Source organism: Oncorhynchus kisutch, unplaced genomic scaffold (assembly GCF_002021735.2).
Source record: "Oncorhynchus kisutch isolate 150728-3 unplaced genomic scaffold, Okis_V2 scaffold2905, whole genome shotgun sequence".
Taxonomy (NCBI): domain Eukaryota; kingdom Metazoa; phylum Chordata; class Actinopteri; order Salmoniformes; family Salmonidae; genus Oncorhynchus; species Oncorhynchus kisutch.
Window position 1 is genome coordinate 23,220 of NW_022264850.1, and position 17,402 is coordinate 40,621.

At 46.1% G+C, this 17,402-nt stretch overlaps 1 protein-coding gene across 1 annotated transcript; it reads left to right on the plus strand.

Moving 5' to 3' along the window:
* Window positions 1–2,045: 2,045 nt before the first annotated feature.
* LOC116371031 (retinoid-inducible serine carboxypeptidase) lies at window positions 2,046–17,251 on the plus strand. The gene is made up of 13 exons (XM_031819940.1): window positions 2,046–2,181; window positions 2,530–2,669; window positions 2,956–3,045; window positions 3,123–3,278; window positions 5,669–5,743; window positions 8,083–8,155; window positions 9,131–9,168; window positions 9,967–10,095; window positions 11,145–11,226; window positions 11,471–11,584; window positions 12,256–12,393; window positions 14,340–14,503; window positions 15,046–17,251. Exons 1-13 carry the CDS (start codon window positions 2,115–2,117, stop codon window positions 15,106–15,108), a joined length of 1,329 nt encoding a protein of 442 aa, XP_031675800.1. The 5' UTR covers window positions 2,046–2,114; the 3' UTR covers window positions 15,109–17,251.
* Window positions 17,252–17,402: the final 151 nt, after the last annotated feature.

Below are 17,402 nucleotides of genomic sequence, written 5' to 3' on the forward strand. Positions count from 1 at the left end.
CCCCTCTAACCACTAGGCTACCTGCCGCCCCGCCCCTCTAACCACCTGGCTACCTGCCCCTCTAACCACTAGGCTACCTGCCGCCCCTCTAACCACTAGGCTACCTGCCGCCCCTCTAACCACTAGGCTACCTGCCACCCCTCTAACCACTAGGCTACCTGCCACCCCTCTAAACACTAGGCTACCTGCCACCCCTCTAAACACTAGGCTACCTGCCGCCCCTCCAAACACTAGGCTACCTGCCACCCCTCTAAACACTAGGCTACCTGCCACCCCTCTAAACACTAGGCTACCTGCCGCCCCTCTAACCACTAGGCTACCTGCCGCCCCTCTAAACACTAGGCTACCTGCCACCCCTCTAAACACTAGGCTACCTGCCACCCCTCTAAACACTAGGCTACCTGCCGCCCCTCTAAACACTAGGCTACCTGCCGTCCCGCCCCTCTAAACACTAGGCTACCTGCCGTCCCGCCCCTCTAAACACTAGGCTACCTGCCACCCCTCTAAACACTAGGCTACCTGCCGCCCCTCTAAACACTAGGCTACCTGCCACCCCTCTAAACACTAGGCTACCTGCCGCCCCTCTAACCACTAGGCTACCTGCCGCCCCTCTAAACACTAGGCTACCTGCCGCCCCTCTAAACACTAGGCTACCTGCCGCCCCTCTAAACACTAGGCTACCTGCCACCCCTCTAACCACTAGGCTACCTGCCGCCCCTCTAAACACTAGGCTACCTGCCACCCCTATGTAACTTACTTAATAATTACGTAGCTTTATTATGGCAACTAAGTCAGGAACAGTTTTCTCCCTGTCTCCAGAGCCAGGCCCAGCACACTGAACAGCAGATAATAGTTGAGTTTGAGAAGCTTCCTCAGTTCCTGAGAGGGGATTGAGGCAGTCAGGATCGTTGCCTTGAAGAACGAGGTTGAGTAGAAGATGTGGCGGATTCAAGAGAAGATGGGACATTTTTAGGGTAAGACGCTAGAGGCAGGTTGATTTGTTGCTAAATGACGTTGTGATGTCATTGAGTGATAGCGTAAAACTGCGTCTTTGCGTAGAATACACAACAACGTTCCTCAAATTGACTGGCCATCTCAGCGAAAAGATGAGATGGATAGAGACAGACTCTCTGATGGGATCCAAACCCTAGAGCATTAGCTGGGACGAGTTGACATCTCGTTCCTTCAGGTCACGAGTCAAGACTGCTCACTCTAAGACCGGTGTTGCCAACACATTTTTAGGGTAAGACGCTAGAGGCAGGTTGATTTGTTGCTAAATGACGTTGTGATGTCATTGAGTGATAGCGCAAAACTGCGTCTTACACAACAACGTTACTCAAATTGACTGGCCATCTCAGCGAAAAATATGATTTGACATTTGTTCAGTTTCAGACTCCCACTCTCTTTTCTGTTCTTCTGGCTGTACAGTTCTGTTCAAGATCAAACATTCGTGACCAACTATATTCATTGGGTTTGGCTTGTTAAACCCATGCTACTGCAGCTGCAGTCATCCAACAATGATTTGCAATTTGTTGAAATTGCTGCTGCCTGTGCACGAGCTGAGCGCCTGCTGCCCGACGTCACTCACAATGCACTTTTACAGCCAGGCACGTGTGTTGTGACTGAGCGTGTGACAGAGAAAAACGTTTTTGTGTCATTTAGTTTTAAAGTAGCTAAATTTGTTGCTAGGTGCTGTTTGAAAAAAGTTTCCAGAGTAGTCACATGATTTGGAGGTTTGATTGATTGATTGATAATTTGATTACCTCTTTTGCCCTCCGGCAGAAGTATAAAATCATGATTGCGTTCTTATGACTTGATAAATAAATGTATTTTTCTTGGTCAATCTTCAGTTTATACATCGCCTGTGTTCCGTGGCTTTTAATATGGAAAATTCACAGGACATTTTCCCCGGGACTTTTATTTTGACACAATTCAATGAGGCGTGGCTAGCTTCACAATGCTCATTGATTGGCTCTAAATGTCCTGATGGCCTCTCCCCATTTTCCATATTCTGGTCAGCTGAGGATTCGGTCAGTCATGTGACTGATATCTGACATGACACAATAGTGTAATGAAAAGTGTTGTCATTGTGAAGTTCTTGTGAACAAGTCGGGATGATGGGTTTGACGAAAACAAGCGCTTGCAGCGTTGTGTTGCTACTTGTCGTGGCCATTGATACAGGTAAGTAGCTCTGTCGAGTGATTGTGTCCGATATATCGGTGTTTCAAATTGTTCAATTCCAGTTTGAATACTAACTGCGCCGTTATCCAAACATGTTTGAAATCACGACGGTGACTCCACAGAGTTTAGTCCGCTAAGTACGGTGACTCAGGCTCCAGCAATCAAATTGATCAAATCCATTAATTTGCTTTACTTCGTCGGGTTTCATGTCAGCGTTAAATGTGAAAGCAAAAGTTGGCTAGCTACAATGTTGACGTGTTCCTGATCAGACCCCCCCCCCCCCCCCCCCGTAGCATTTTTTTTATAACATAATTTCAATGTCTCCAAATCTCCAACTCTTGTATGCAGGGTTCTCGAATCCCCTAAAATCAAAAGAATCCTGGGGATATGTTGATGTACGCGAGGGGGCACATATGTTCTGGTGGCTTTACTATGCTGACAGCCCGTCCGCCAGCTACTCCCAGCTGCCTCTCGTGATGTGGCTGCAGGTGAGTAACTTTACACTACACTGGTCTACACTATACTACTCTCTTACCGCTCTAGAAGTGAAGTGGGTAACCTTACACTACACGACTCTTACTTAGCTACAAGTGGGTAACCTTACACCACAGGTGGTTGGTAGCACCTTAATTGGGGAGGGCAGGCTCATGATAATGACTGGGGTGGAATTGTAAGAGATACATCCTCTACCATCCCTCCCTCTGTATCTCTTACAGGGAGAGGGAGGGAGGGTAGAGGATATATCTCTAATAGTGGTACATGTCTCCATTCCAGGGAGGTCCGGGAGGATCAGGCTGTGGCTTCGGGAACTTTGAAGAGATCGGACCCCTGGACAGAGACCTTGAGCCTAGGAAAAACTCCTGGGTAAACCTCACACACACACACGGCTCATCAATGAAAAGTGGATGTCGGTGTTTAAGGTGTGTGTTTTGCCCCTGCAGGTTCAGTACTCCAGTGTATTGTTCGTTGACAACCCGGTAGGAACAGGCTTCAGCTACACGGACTCAGACGAGGCCTTCGCTACTGACGTGGCTACGGTCGCCTCCGACATGCTGGTGCTGCTCAAACAGTTCTTTAACAAGGAGGAACAGTTCCAGGTGGGTTCGGCTTCACACGGGTCGGATCACCAGGGGTGGGTTCAGCTTCACACGGGTCGGATCACCAGGGGGGGGGTTCGGCTTCACACGGGTCGGATCACCAGGGGGGGGGGGGGGGTTCAGCTTCACACGGGTCGGATCACCAGGGGGGGTGGGTTCAGCTTCACACGGGTCGGATCACCAGGGGGGGGGGGTTCGGCTTCACACGGGTCGGATCACCAGGGTGGGTTCAGCTTCACACGGGTCGGATCACCGGGGTGGGTTCAGCTTCACACGGGTCGGATCACCAGGGGTGAGTTCCAGGTGGGTTCAGCTTCACACGGGTCGGGTCACCAGGGGAGAGTTCCAGGTGGGTTCAGCTTCACACGGGTCGGGTCACCAGGGGAGAGTTCCAGGTGGGTTCAGCTTCACACGGGTCGGGTCACCAGGGGTGAGTTTCAGGTGGGTTCAGCTTCACAAGGTTCGGGTCACCAGGGGTGAGTTTCAGGTGGGTTCAGCTTCACACGGGTCGGATCACCAGGGGTGAGTTCAGAACGGGGTTCAGCTTCACACGGGTCGGATCACCAGGGGTGAGTTCAGAACGGGGTTCAGCTTCTAATTCAGTGGAAACGGTACTGTATGGACCAGTTGGAGAACGGTGTGATTATGGAGGCTCAGAGGGAGATTGTGTATGGCAGGGGTTCAAGGTCTCGTCACTGCAACTTATTTCCGTCATGTGGATGACGCAGGAGGTTTGAGTAAGAACAAAATAATATATTTTTTAGGGGGGGGGGGGTTATTATTTGGGGAGAAGAAGAAAAAACCTCCAGGCCACACTGGAACATCTAAAACAACATAGAAAGAATGGCGAAATGATGGACTTATATATTTTCAAATATCTGCTATTTTTCTGTCCCGCAAATTAGATTTTGACTTATAAATCGGTCATAAAATAAATCATCTTTGCAGCCCTCTGAATTTCGAAATCCCGACGTGACCCTCGAGCTGAGATCAACTTAAAGAGTAACCGCCCCTAAAAAACGACTTTTCATTTAGAAAACCGGTCTGTGGCATCGATATGAGTCAAACATTTTTTCTACTGTCACAATGTACTACGAAGTGTGTATAGGATAACTTGTCGAAGCCGATCTCGTCCAAAATAGTTTTGTGAGACTTGTTGGTCGTGGACTGCATCACAACGTAAATGCATGTTGGATTTGTTTCAATCCTGCCCACCGCTGGCAGCACACAAGTCATCATCAATTCAGAGGGCAGCTGCATGCAACCCAATTGTAATGACGGTGGTAAATGTGGGTTTACTTTGGATATTCCTATGGTGTTAGTCGGGCACTATCAGTAAATTACACAATGTACACAGGACAATATGTTTAACATTTCCAATAGCTCCAAATTTAAATGATTTAAACCTCAAACTATCTATAAATTGTAGAAATTCATATACAAATATTGAAAGCATTTAATGAGAACTAAAAGATGTGAAAATATTGTCTCATTTACATCAGGGAATTTGAAAGGGCCCTAACCAGCCCCGGAGATGGGCTATCCAAAGTCAAACCAATTTTGCCACGGTCGCACACCCGCCGGTTCAAGCTCATTGGTTAAATAATTTGGGTAACTCTTCCCACCTGTGAACACACACGACAACCAGGTCAAACCATACCCTGTAACCAACTCGTGTTTGAATTCAGTCATGGGCTGCTAGCATTTCTTAATGAACCAAATCCAAATCAGGCAGTGCAGTCCCCCTTTTAAGTTTCAGTCCTGGGATTTTGTTGTTGCTTAAAACCCTGTGTGTTGCACAAGTTTTGCCATTTTTCAAATAGTCACACCCATATTGATCAGACCACACCAAACAGGAGAAAACATACCTCAAATGCTCAGTTTCTGAGGAAACTTTTCATTCAGTACAAACAGTCATGCAAATGTTGAACCGAACTGAACGCACCCCAGGAGTCTCCTCTAGGGAGGGAGGGATGTATTGGAACAGGGCTGTAATTGGCTCAAATGTTGAACCGACCTGAACACACCCCAGGAGTCTCCTCTAGGGAGGGAGGGATGTATTGGAACAGGGCTATATTGGCTCAAATGTTGAACCAACTTGAACACACCCCAGGAGTCTCCTCTAGGGAGGGAGGGATGTATTGGAACAGGGCTGTATTGGCTCAAATGTTGAACTGACCTGAACACACCCCAGGAGTCTCCTCTAGGGAGGGAGGGATGTATTGGAACAGGGCTGTATTGGCTCAAATGTTGAACCGACCTGAACATACCCCAGGAGTCTCCTCTAGGGAGGGAGGGATGTATTGGAACAGGGCTGTAATTGGCTCAAACGACTCAATGCATTTACATATTAATTTTTTTGGAACTTATTGTTGTTTTGTGTTCTCTAGAGCGTGCCCTTCTACATATTCTCAGAGTCCTATGGAGGGAAGATGGCTGCCGCGATCTCGCTGGAACTCACTAAGGTAGGCACAAATTACACCCCCAATTGACATCCTATTCCCTGTACAGTGTATATGGGCTCTGGTTGAAAGCAGTGCACTCTAAAGGGAGAAGGGGAGCCATTTGGGATGAGAACCTACTGTCTCTGCTGTGGGGAAACCTTTTCCAGTTCTAACACTTGGTATGTAAGTGAATAGGAACCACGCATGGAGAAACTGGTAGCTCAGTTGTACCTGACTCTGTAATGGAACAGGGTTTTCAAACTAAAGACTGATATTCACTGTCATGTGTTGAGCCATGCATGACACAGAGAGGAACTAATGACTGGTGCTAAGTTGGGGCCTACTTCCTCAAACCTCTACCCACACTGATCAGCACAGTACCTTGGGTTCCTGTCTTTCTGGCTGTCTCTGTCTCTCTCAATTCAATATACTTTAATGACATGGGAGGAGTTGTGCCTCTTGTCTATAGATATTCAAGATAATAATTGACTGATTTAATTCCTGGAATAATTAATTGATTTGATTACTGTATTATTGACTGTATGTTTGTTTTACTCCATGTGTAACTCTGTGTCGTTGTATCTGTCGAACTGCTTTGCTTTATCTTGGCCAGGTCGCAATTGTAAATGAGAACTTGTTCTCAACTTGCCTACCTGGTTAAATAAAGGTGAAATAAATCAAATAAAATGTGGTTATCTTATCCAAATGAATCTGAGGGTCACCATATAAGGGTTGGATTGGAGCCCTTTTGAATAAACTTTATCGGTAGTTATCACTAGCCGGTATACCATTTAATCCTACATCAACAATAGTCTTAATGAACAGTCAATTACTCCATTATCATTCTGAAGTCGTCAAGCTCTGAAACGTCAAGAACCCAATCGCTCACAAATGAACTCGACGCCAAAAGTAATTCAGTTTGAAGGTTTTATTTACTAAATGAGGTAGTTAATGGAGTATTATAAGCAGGGTAAAACGGAATACAACTCAGTCATTGAGGGGAGAATCTCCACAGGTCAATATCAATTCTGTACTCAATAGTACATTCACCAGACTTGTAATCAGCTGATGCTGCCACACTCTGGTTTCCCTTCTGAGCTGGCTACGCTTAATCTCTCAGTCCAGGAAATGTAAAGTCTATTAGAGTTGTGTTGGTCATTTCTCTGATTCCCCCCGGCATGTATGGTGAACTCAGTCTATTGGTCTTGAACGAGCAACAGTGGGTTCCATCAGGGTCCTCTGGGGGGGGGGGGGGGGGGGGGGGGATTTGCTTCTCTCTGCGTAGGAAAAATTCTCGTCGATCGGTGTTTTGGTTTCCAAGGAGATGGGCTCATTCGTTCAAAGGGTGTGGCCTCGACGAAACCTGATCTGATGTCTGTTAGCAGATCCTGTCATTTATAGGGATACTCAAGAGGGCGTGCACTAGTAGCCTTGACAACGTGGCACGGGGAACGCCCCCCGTTGATTCAGAGAAACCCTGCACAAGTTCATATGAGGATAAGTGTCCACGACACAGTTTTCTTGTACAGAAGTTTCACAATCTCTACCCTGAAATGCATAGCTGGTCGGTACCCAGCACTCGTTGTGTAAATGTGTGGACATTCATGTAAAATACCCGTTATGTTGCTTTTCTGACGTTGGAGGATCAGAAGAGAAACATCACATTGCTCAGAGTTATATCAATGTCCTGAGTCTGTCAGTTTTTTTAAAGAATTTTTTCTTAACTGACTTGCCTAGTTAAATAAAGGTTCAAATAAAATAAGTGTTTTAAGAAAACGTGTTTATTTTGCGCTATTGGTGCCATTTTCACAAAAAAATGGGACGAAAAAGTCCCTGTCTCTCGGTACACATCTCTCGGCTCTCAAGCCTGGCTGGTGGTAACCCATGCAGATCACAAGGTGTACTGCTGACAGACTGTCTTCTGACCTCCTCAGGCCATTCAGTCGTAAAGGTAGAGCAGTTTATTCGTCTTGTGATAGCTTGAAAGGGGTGCCGTCAAATACGGAGCTGTAAATCTTGGCCTGGAATGTAGCACTCTGTTCTCCATCAACCCCAACTGAGGGGGACTTCACTTCATCGGCTCTCGGCACCACAAAAGTAAAACCTTTCCATTAATCAAAGTAAACGTGTAAAAACGATGGTCAAATAAGACTTGGAATATACTCGGCTGTTAGTGATGAAGCAATAGTAATTATCTTTATGGTGGTAATAATATTAAACAGTAATTACAATACATAATGAGAATTTTCTGGTACCCGTTGTAAAATGACTTAGTAATGGCATGATAAAAGACTAGTAATTGTGTGTTTGTCTCACTCACTCACCAATTGTCTGCTGTTCTAACACACCTCTCTCTCTAGGCCGTAGAAAAAGGAACCCTGAAGTGTAACTTTGCCGGAGTGGCTCTGGGAGACTCTTGGATTTCTCCACTGGGTCAGTATTTACCTCAGCGCACGGAACATCAGAACACCCACTGAGAACATCCGAACACCCACTTAGAGCATCCGAACACCCACTTAGAGCATCCGAACACCCACTTAGAACATCCGGACGCCCACTTAGAGGAGCGTCCGGACGCCCACTTAGAAGAGCGTCCGGACGCCCACTTAGAAGAGCGTCCGGACGCCCACTTAGAAGGACGTCGGAACATGACTATTCCCTTGTGAATATCAGATAATGTCTGATAGAACCTTCATCAGACAGCTGTTTTAAAAGTCAGACCAGTCTGTACAACACTGTATTGGCCAGAAAGGTCTACTCTAACCCTGAAACGCCTGAGATTTACCACTAGTGTCCAGTTCAGGCTCACTAACCACACGTGAATACGCTGCGTACCAAATACCACACTATTCCCTATATAGTGTACTACTTACGTCAAGAGCCCTATGGGCCCTGGTCAACCGTAGTGGCCTAACAGGAAATAAGGTGTAATTTGGTACTCCGCTGTTGCTCCCTGTGTGGTCATGTGACTGACGGTTAATCTACTGCTTCAGGTTTCTCCTCTTGTAAAACCCTGGTCTGGATGGCTCAGTACAGCTTCATGCATGAGGGGGTTGTTGTACTGTTCAGGTCAAAGTCACCAGGGGTGTGTTCATAAGTGCACACCCGTAGCAAACTGTTTTTGCAATGTGAACACTCATTTCTTATTGGAATAGTTCAGGTAGGTCCCCTTTCGGTTTCAGCCCTCGTTCTGCGCTGTTCCACCCCCCCCCCCCCCCCCCCCCCCCCCTGGCTAGCTAACCAGTGTGTTCCCTACTGACGGTATAATCCTGGGTAGTGTTCAGTATGGCACCACTGTATTGGATGAGTCCAGGTAGCCCCCTTCCGTTTCCCATTTTGTTTTTGTCCCCATTCGGTGCCTAATGAACTGCACAGCAAAGCAAACTTTCTTCTCCTCTTCATCTGCAGACTCTGTTATGACCTGGGGTCCTTATCTGTACAGCACGGTGAGTCTCTCACACACACACACACACACACAGCCTAGTAAAATGTGTTTTCCGTGTTTGTTTTTTACAGGCACATTTAGCTTTTGATGTGTTTTACATTCTATGCAGTTCTTTCTGCAGACTGGGTTGTTTTAAAGTCTGGAGAATAGAAAATGCAGCTTGTTTTGGTACCTTGGTATTGTAGTTTTGGTATTGTAGTTTTTCCTCTTCTTCGACTGTCTCCCCATTGCCCTCCACACCTGGCTAGATGACTACAGCCTGGAGGAGGTGAACATTGCATGTTGGGTAGTGTAGTTGTTAAACATTGCCTTCCACTCTCCTGGCCTCGTTCGAGAGCGTCACAACCGTAATGTATCATGGGTAAATTGTGACCGAGTGATCCAACAAATTAATAAATGCTTGGTGTCACCAATCAATTAGTGAGAGACCCTCAAATATCACATTAATTTGTATATTCACTGACTCTTTGAGTCGCGGCAAAGTTGGTTCCTGTTCGCGTGGGTCAAACATAAACACTAATGATTGGTTGACTATATGCAGGCGATGGCTGCAGGAGGATGTTGAAGAGCAGAAACTTGCTGACAACTTCGTGACCTTTTGATCACATCATTTTGTTGTAAACTTCATGTCGGTGTAAGTCTGACCATTTTTATCCCCATAATGCAACACTCACTTTGAAAGGCACGGACTTGACAAAAGTGATCTTCTTGAAGGCGGATGACTAAGGCCTAGGGGAGGTGAACAGTGCTGCATGTTGGGTAATGTAGTTCTCTGACCCGTCTCCCCATTGTCCTCCAGTCCCTGCTAGATGACTACGGCCTGCGGGAGGTGAGCAGTGCAGCGGAGGCGGTGAAGCAGGCGGTGGATCAGGGGCAGTACCTGAAGGCCACAGAGCTCTGGTCTGTCACTGAGAGTGTCGTGGAACAGGTCAGTGGTGGTGGTGTGAATCACTGAGTGTTGTGGAACAGGTCAGTTTTGTGTGTGTGAGTGAATCACTGAGTGTTGTGGAACAGGTCAGTTTTGTGTGTGTGTGAGTGAATCACTGAGTGTTGTGGAACAGGTCAGTTTTGTGTGTGTGTGAGTGAATCACTGAGTGTTGTGGAACAGGTCAGTTTTGTGTGTGTGTGAGTGAATCACTGAGTGTTGTGGAACAGGTCAGTTTTGTGTGTGTGTGAGTGAATCACTGAGTGTTGTGGAACAGGTCAGTTTTGTGTGTGTGTGAGTGAATCACTGAGTGTTGTGGAACAGGTCAGTTTTGTGTGTGTGTGAGTGAATCACTGAGTGTTGTGGAACAGGTCAGTTTTGTGTGTGTGTGAGTGAATCACTGAGTGTTGTGGAACAGGTCAGTTTTGTGTGTGTGTGTGAGTGAATCACTGAGTGTTGTGGAACAGGTCAGTTTTGTGTGTGTGTGAGTGAATCACTGAGTGTTGTGGAACAGGTCAGTTTTGTGTGAGTGAATCACTGAGTGTTGTGGAACAGGTCAGTTTTGTGTGAGTGAATCACTGTGTTGTGGAACAGGTCAGTTTTGTGTGTGTGTGAGTGAATCACTGAGTGTTGTGGAACAGGTCAGTTTTGTGTGTGTGTGAGTGAATCACTGAGTTGTGGAACAGGTCAGTTTTGTGTGTGTGTGAGTGAATCACTGAGTGTTGTGGAACAGGTCAGTTTTGTGTGAGTGAATCACTGAGTGTTGTGGAACAGGTCAGTTTTGTGTGAGTGAATCACTGAGTGTTGTGGAACAGATCAGTTTTGTGTGAGTGAATCACTGAGTGTTGTGGAACAGGTCAGGTTTGTGTGAGTGAATCACTGAGTGTTGTGGAACAGGTCAGTTTTGTGTGTGTGTGAGTGAATCACTGAGTGTTGTGGAACAGGTCAGTTTTGTGTGTGTGTGTGTGAGTGAATCACTGAGTGTTGTGGAACAGGTCAGTTTTGTGTGTTTGTGTGAACGCCATGGTCATTCAGCTCCCGTCTGCTTCCAGAACACAAACGGAGTCAACTTCTACAACATCCTCACCCAGGAACCTGATGAGATGTCCTCCGTGGCTGGAGAAGGATTCCTCTGTAAGATTCCTTTTCAGTTCCGTCTTAAACGAGAGAATAACTAACAAACAAACAAAAGGTTTATTTGAACATCCTGGTACATATATGCAGAAACATACATAAAATATGTCATACAATATTTTAAAACACAAGTAACAAGTTTTGATACAAATTATACAGTCTGTGAAAAGATGGTCCTTTACTAGATTACACCGTCACTTCCTGTTTTTTTAAGTTTGTTTACTTTCCGTGGTCCCTCCCACAGCCCTGCTGATGCGGCACCACATTAGCCCCCTCCACCGCCAATCACTGAGCCAGTTGATGAACGGGCCAATCAGGAAGAAGCTGGGAATCATCCCTCAGAACGTCACCTGGGGAGGTGAGACACTGCTACTGGGTCAAAAAATGGATTCATTTTAAAAAGTGCTTATTTAATATTGAACTTTTTTGGCAACCGACCAAATTCACATAGACGTAGGTTTTATAAATCTGTCATTCTACTTGAAAGGAAGTCTAAGAAGTGGTAGATCTATTCTATGTGTGCTATTTCTATGCTTCGCATTCTTAAGTTACATTTTGTGCGTCTTGTACACCAGCTTCAAACAGCTCAAATACAGTATTTTTGGTTATGGAAAGCTATTGCACCGCGCTTTAGATGGTACAATGATTCTCTACACGATTGTTTTGTCACAAACTGAAATTAGGCGAACTATTTAAAAAAAAAAAAAAAAAAAAAATTGTAACCAGGAAATGGTTGCATATTGCACCTTTCTTTAGAAATAAATGTGCCCTCCTCTCTGACCTCTGTCTCCCGCTCCACTTCTCAATCTCTCGCCCTCCTCTCTGACCTCTGTCTCCCGCTCCACTTCTCAATCTCTCGCCCTCCTCTCTGACCTCTGTCTCCCGCTCCACTTCTCAATCTCTCGCCCTCCTCTCTGACCTCTGTCTCCCGCTCCACTTCTCAATCTCTCGCCCTCCTCTCTGACCTCTGTCTCCCGCTCCACTTCTCAATCTCTCGCCCTCCTCTCTGACCTCTGTCTCCCGCTCTAGGTCAGGCTGAGGCAGTGTTCAGCAGCATGTCAGGTGACTTCATGAAGCCAGTGGTGGATGTGGTGGATCAGCTGTTGGATGCTGGGGTCAACGTCACTGTCTACAACGGACAGCTGGACCTCATAGTGGACACCATGGGTCAGTGATTCCCCTAGTTAGAGTTCTTTACAGGTCGGAGGGGCACAGAATCATCATGCAACACATACATTTTGTAGTGAAATCTGTTGAAGCATAAACAGTGGAGACCGGGGAGGTGTCGTCAGGGCCGGGGAGGTGTCGTCAGGGCTGGGTAGGTTACTTTCTGAATGGAATCAGTTAGTAGCAGCTTGACAGGGTGTGATGTGGATCTGGACGGGGGCTGATGTGGATCTGGACATATTATTTTTCATCAGCAGGAATCCGATTGTGGTCTTCTTAATTAAAGTGGTATTGACAGGATGGACTGAAGCACATTATTACCAAGGAGGAGGAGTTTAAACTGTTATTCCACAGGCTGGGATCTGCCACAGACTGTTATTCCACAGGCTGGGATCTGCCACAGACTGTTATTCCACAGGCTGGGATCTGCCACAGGCTGTCATTCCACAGGCTTGGATCCGCCACAGGCTGTCATTCCACAGGCTGGGATCCGCCACAGGCTGTCATTCCACAGGCTGGGATCCGCCACAGGCTGTCATTCCACAGGCTGGGATCCGCCACAGGCTGTCATTCCACAGGCTGGGATCCGCCACAGGCTGTCATTCCACAGGCTGGGATCCGCCACAGGCTGTCATTCCACAGGCTGGGATCCGCCACAGGCTGTCATTCCACAGGCTGGGATCCGCCACAGGCTGTCATTCCACAGGCTGGGATCCGCCACAGGCTGTCATTCCACAGGCTGGGATCCGCCACAGGCTGTCATTCCACAGGCTGGGATCCGCCACAGGCTGTCATTCCACAGGCTGGGATCCGCCACAGGCTGTCATTCCACAGGCTGGGATCCGCCACAGGCTGTCATTCCACAGGCTGGGATCCGCCACAGGCTGTCATTCCACAGGCTGGGATCCGCCACAGGCTGTCATTCCACAGGCTGGGATCCGCCACAGGCTGTCATTCCACAGGCTGGGATCCGCCACAGGCTGTCATTCCACAGGCTGGGATCCGCCACAGGCTGTTATTCCACAGGCTGGGATCCGCCACAGGCTGTTATTCCACAGGCTGGGATCCACACTATGCATCTGTTGCAAGATCACATTTTTTTTTACTGGTTGTCCACTGGTCTCAAAAACAATGATTGACAGGCAGTTTAAACATCTTCAATTCAACCATTATTGGGTTACAATACACATTTGTGAACAGCCATCCACAACAACCACAATCCGTATGGCGTATAGCTAAATGAGAGAGCAGCAGTGTGATTCACATCAATGCGCTATGAAGATCTCATAAGTGATATCCGTGTTGCTGTAGACGACACCACTGCTGTCATCCTGACCTCCAAGTGTTTATTCAGGTTGGATCATCTTTGGATGCCGACAGCAGTCGCACCATTGGAAGAAGACTGTAGTTTACAAAAATCCATTCCTGCTCTTTTCTCACAAATCCATCAAACACATTTGGTGTGTCATCGTGGTTTCTGATTGGTGGTCATCATCTGGTGTGTCATCGTGGTTTCTGATTGGCGGTCATCATTTGGCGGGTCATCATAGTGGTTTCTGATTGGTGGTCATCATTGTGTCATAGTGGTTTCTGATTGGTGGTCATCATTGTGTCATAGTGGTTTCTGATTGGTGGTCAGACTGTCTCAGGTGGAACAAAGTTAAACTTATGCCTTTTTTCAATGTTGAAGATTTTTACGCAAACATTATTTCTGAATTTAAAAGTAATCTGAGTGATCTAGTTTTTCAAAAGTATCTGTAGTCATCTGATTATATTTTAGCTGGTAACGGATCATTTTTTTATTATCCGTTACTCCCCAACCCTGGCTATAGTGAGGTCAACCATTAATCAATATTACATTAATACATTGACTATTGGTCCCTGATAGACTTTCATACATGAGGATTGTTGATTGGATACATATGATCAATTTTGTCCAATCACAGGTCAGGAGCAATGGGTGAAGCAGCTGAAGTGGGTGGGGCTCCAGAGCTTCAGCCAAATGAAATGGACTGCCCTTGACGACCCTGCCTTCCCGGGGGTGACCGGCGCCTTCTACAAGACCTACAAGAACTTCTCCTTCTACTGGATCCTCAAGGCTGGTCACATGGTGAGGAAACCGAAACACATGTCCTAAAATCTATTTTCTTTTCAACATTTATATTTATTAGCTTTTCAAACGGGGTCAAGCATCAGAGTTGGAACAGTAATATTGATCTCTCCTTTTCTCACAAAGTGCAACCTTGTTTTACTTCCCTTCATGGATTTGAAACAAAATGACTGGTATATGGAAACATCCTCTATAGCCCATGCCTACATAAATCCCTTGTTTTTACAATGGTGGAGAGTAGTGAATGAGTGTACACTTCAGGAGGGAGATTATTGGGACGTGATCCTAGTGTCGGAGTAGGAAGGTGATGCAGAAGATTGAACCCCAGTATTCAGTCATTATAGCCTTTCATTGGGAATATCTCAATTGTGTCCTCTCTCCTTCTCAAAGCCTGTTGGAGAAGATGAGGGGAGGGGCCTCTGGCTTTCTCATCCAATGGGTTTGAAGAAGGAGACAAGGAGGAAGGTTATGCAATTGAGATCCTCCCCTAGTATCCTTTTTTGTCTTGCACTCCCATGATTCATTGCTCTCTCTCTTATCAGATCCCCTCGGACCAGGGACCCATGGCACTGCAGATGCTGAAGATGATCACACAGCAGGACTGACAAACACACACACACACTAGAGCTGGACGATATGGAGACAAACAAATCCAGATTGTGATATATTTCCAAAATTTTTTTTGCAATATTGTTAAATCAGTTATTTTGGGGGGAGGTGTGCTAAAGCCGGACCACATGGACTAAAAGTCCTATCTGATGAATGGAACTACTGTGTTTAATGGTTAGTTACTTTACACTAGCAAAGAGCTAATAAGAGCATCTTCTGTAAGATGAGGGAATGAGAGCATCTGCTAAATGACACATTTTTAAATGTAAATTAGCGGCAGGGCTCTAGACGGTGTGTTTCCAGGGCCAGGTAAGACAACTGAGATGGTAGACTACCATTCAAAAAGTAAGATATTCCCATGCCACATATCCAGGGAAGGAGTAGTTGATGTGCAACCTGTCAAAAGGATCCACAATGATCACATTTATTTTTGGCCTCTTCAGAGAATTGGCTGACATCTTTGTGCATATTGGCCTGTAGGCGATATGATTCACCACCTGAGGAAGGGCGACATCAAAACACTAAACTAGATAACTAACTGTAGACATGATATTGTTGCTAGGTAACCATGTAGGCTGATGTCCTACAGGAACTTCCCAGCTCTAGGCTACTTGATGTAGGTCTTATTCACTGCGAATGGTGCGCTCCACGAGAAGGGTGTAATTGCGGCTCGCAATTCTGGGCGTTACTGCATGTGGTCATTCCTTCATCTGCAGGAACCTCTCTTTTTTAATAGTTCTATTGGGCCATTATTAAGTTAGGACTGTGATAGACAGGCGGGAGGCGGGGGTGAGCCAGTTCAGTGGCTCAGTTCAGTGGCTCAGTTCAGTGGCATCGACGTCGATGGCAGGTGTTTGGCAGGCGGGAGAGAAGGACACTGTGCTAGCTAGGACTCCTTTACATAAGGCAGGAGAGAAGGACACTGTGCTAGCTAGGACTCCTTTACATAAGGCAGGAGAGAAGGACACTGTGCTAGCTAGGACTCCTTGACATAAGGTGGGAGGCAGCGGTAACTGGTTGCTAGCTAGCTAGCTAGGACACAGTTTCGTTTGCCCCTCATCATCAAGGCTAACCTACTTCATGGTGATTTGTTTGAAAACCAGATTAAAACCAGTCATGTTGTGTTCATGGCACATTAAAAGGTCATACATTTTCACAGTTAAATGACATGTCTTCACACACAGGAAGTCCCGTGAAGAAAACATGTCTCCTTATGGAAATCAAATGCCAGTCCAACTGATTCATCCTGGTGCCAGCCCTGAGGGACAGGTAGAGTTTTCATAGCAGGAAACAACAACAATGCATAGACTATTACTGTTGACCAGGTAATGGTTCTAGAACAATCCACAGGAACGTTGTGTAGCAAAATCCCCCCCAAAGAATGGTTCTAGAACAATCCACAGGAATGTTGTGTAGCAAAATCCCCCCAAAGAATGGTTCTAGAACAATCCACAGGAATGTTGTGTAGCAAAATTCCCCCCAAAGAATGGTTCTAGAACAATCCACAGGAACGTTGTGTAGCAAAATCACCCCAAATGTAGTCAAAACTATTTGGTATGAGGAAGATGGTGTCTGTAATTTTTGGTTTATCGTCCCAGCTCTAGTACGTGCACGCACACACACACACACACACACACTCTGATGCCAGCTGGAATGGCTCTGTCAGATAAGGCAATCAGGAAGAATCACCAAATCTAACCGACTGCTCAGTCCAGCATCATAGATAGATTGATCTCTATCTCGTACCATTACTGATGACCAACTGCTCAGTCCCACATCATCCATACTGTACCATTATCCACCACAAAATCTGCTTCCAGACTGGTGCACTATATAGGGAATAGGGTGCCATTTCAGATTGTACACTATATAGGGAATAGGGTGCCATTTCAGATGGTGCACTATATCAGTGTTCAGCTCGTCTCTTGCAGCAGTAGCTCTGGTCCAGGGTGTTTTTTTCCCCCGGCTTTGCTCTTCACTATTGGAAGACAATGGTGAGAGAGCAGCTGAAAGACACCCTGCACCAGAGCTACTACAGAGAATACGGACTGGTACTCAAGATCTGTTGATTTAACTGATTGATTTTCTTTGTAAATTTGAGCTTAAGAACAATAATAAATAAACGTTTTTTTTTCTAAATAGTGTCCCTGTTTGAATGCTTTGGTGGAGATTTGACTAAAATATGAAACTAAGTCTTTAATTCTTTCATACATTTCTAAAATGTCCTCCATGTTGTTTTGTCAAACAGAACTCGGTCAGACATTCAGTAACCAACATGGACGCTGTAGTG

Bases quoted from the DNA above. Each gene is read 5' to 3' on its own strand.
- LOC116371031 (XM_031819940.1), top strand. From the start codon at position 2,115: ATGATGGGTTTGACGAAAACAAGCGCTTGCAGCGTTGTGTTGCTACTT. The intron at 3,046-3,122 runs GTAAACCTCACA...TTGCCCCTGCAG, and splicing joins AGCCTAGGAAAAACTCCTGG to GTTCAGTACTCCAGTGTATT. The intron at 11,585-12,255 runs GTGAGACACTGC...CTCCCGCTCTAG, and splicing joins TCAGAACGTCACCTGGGGAG to GTCAGGCTGAGGCAGTGTTC.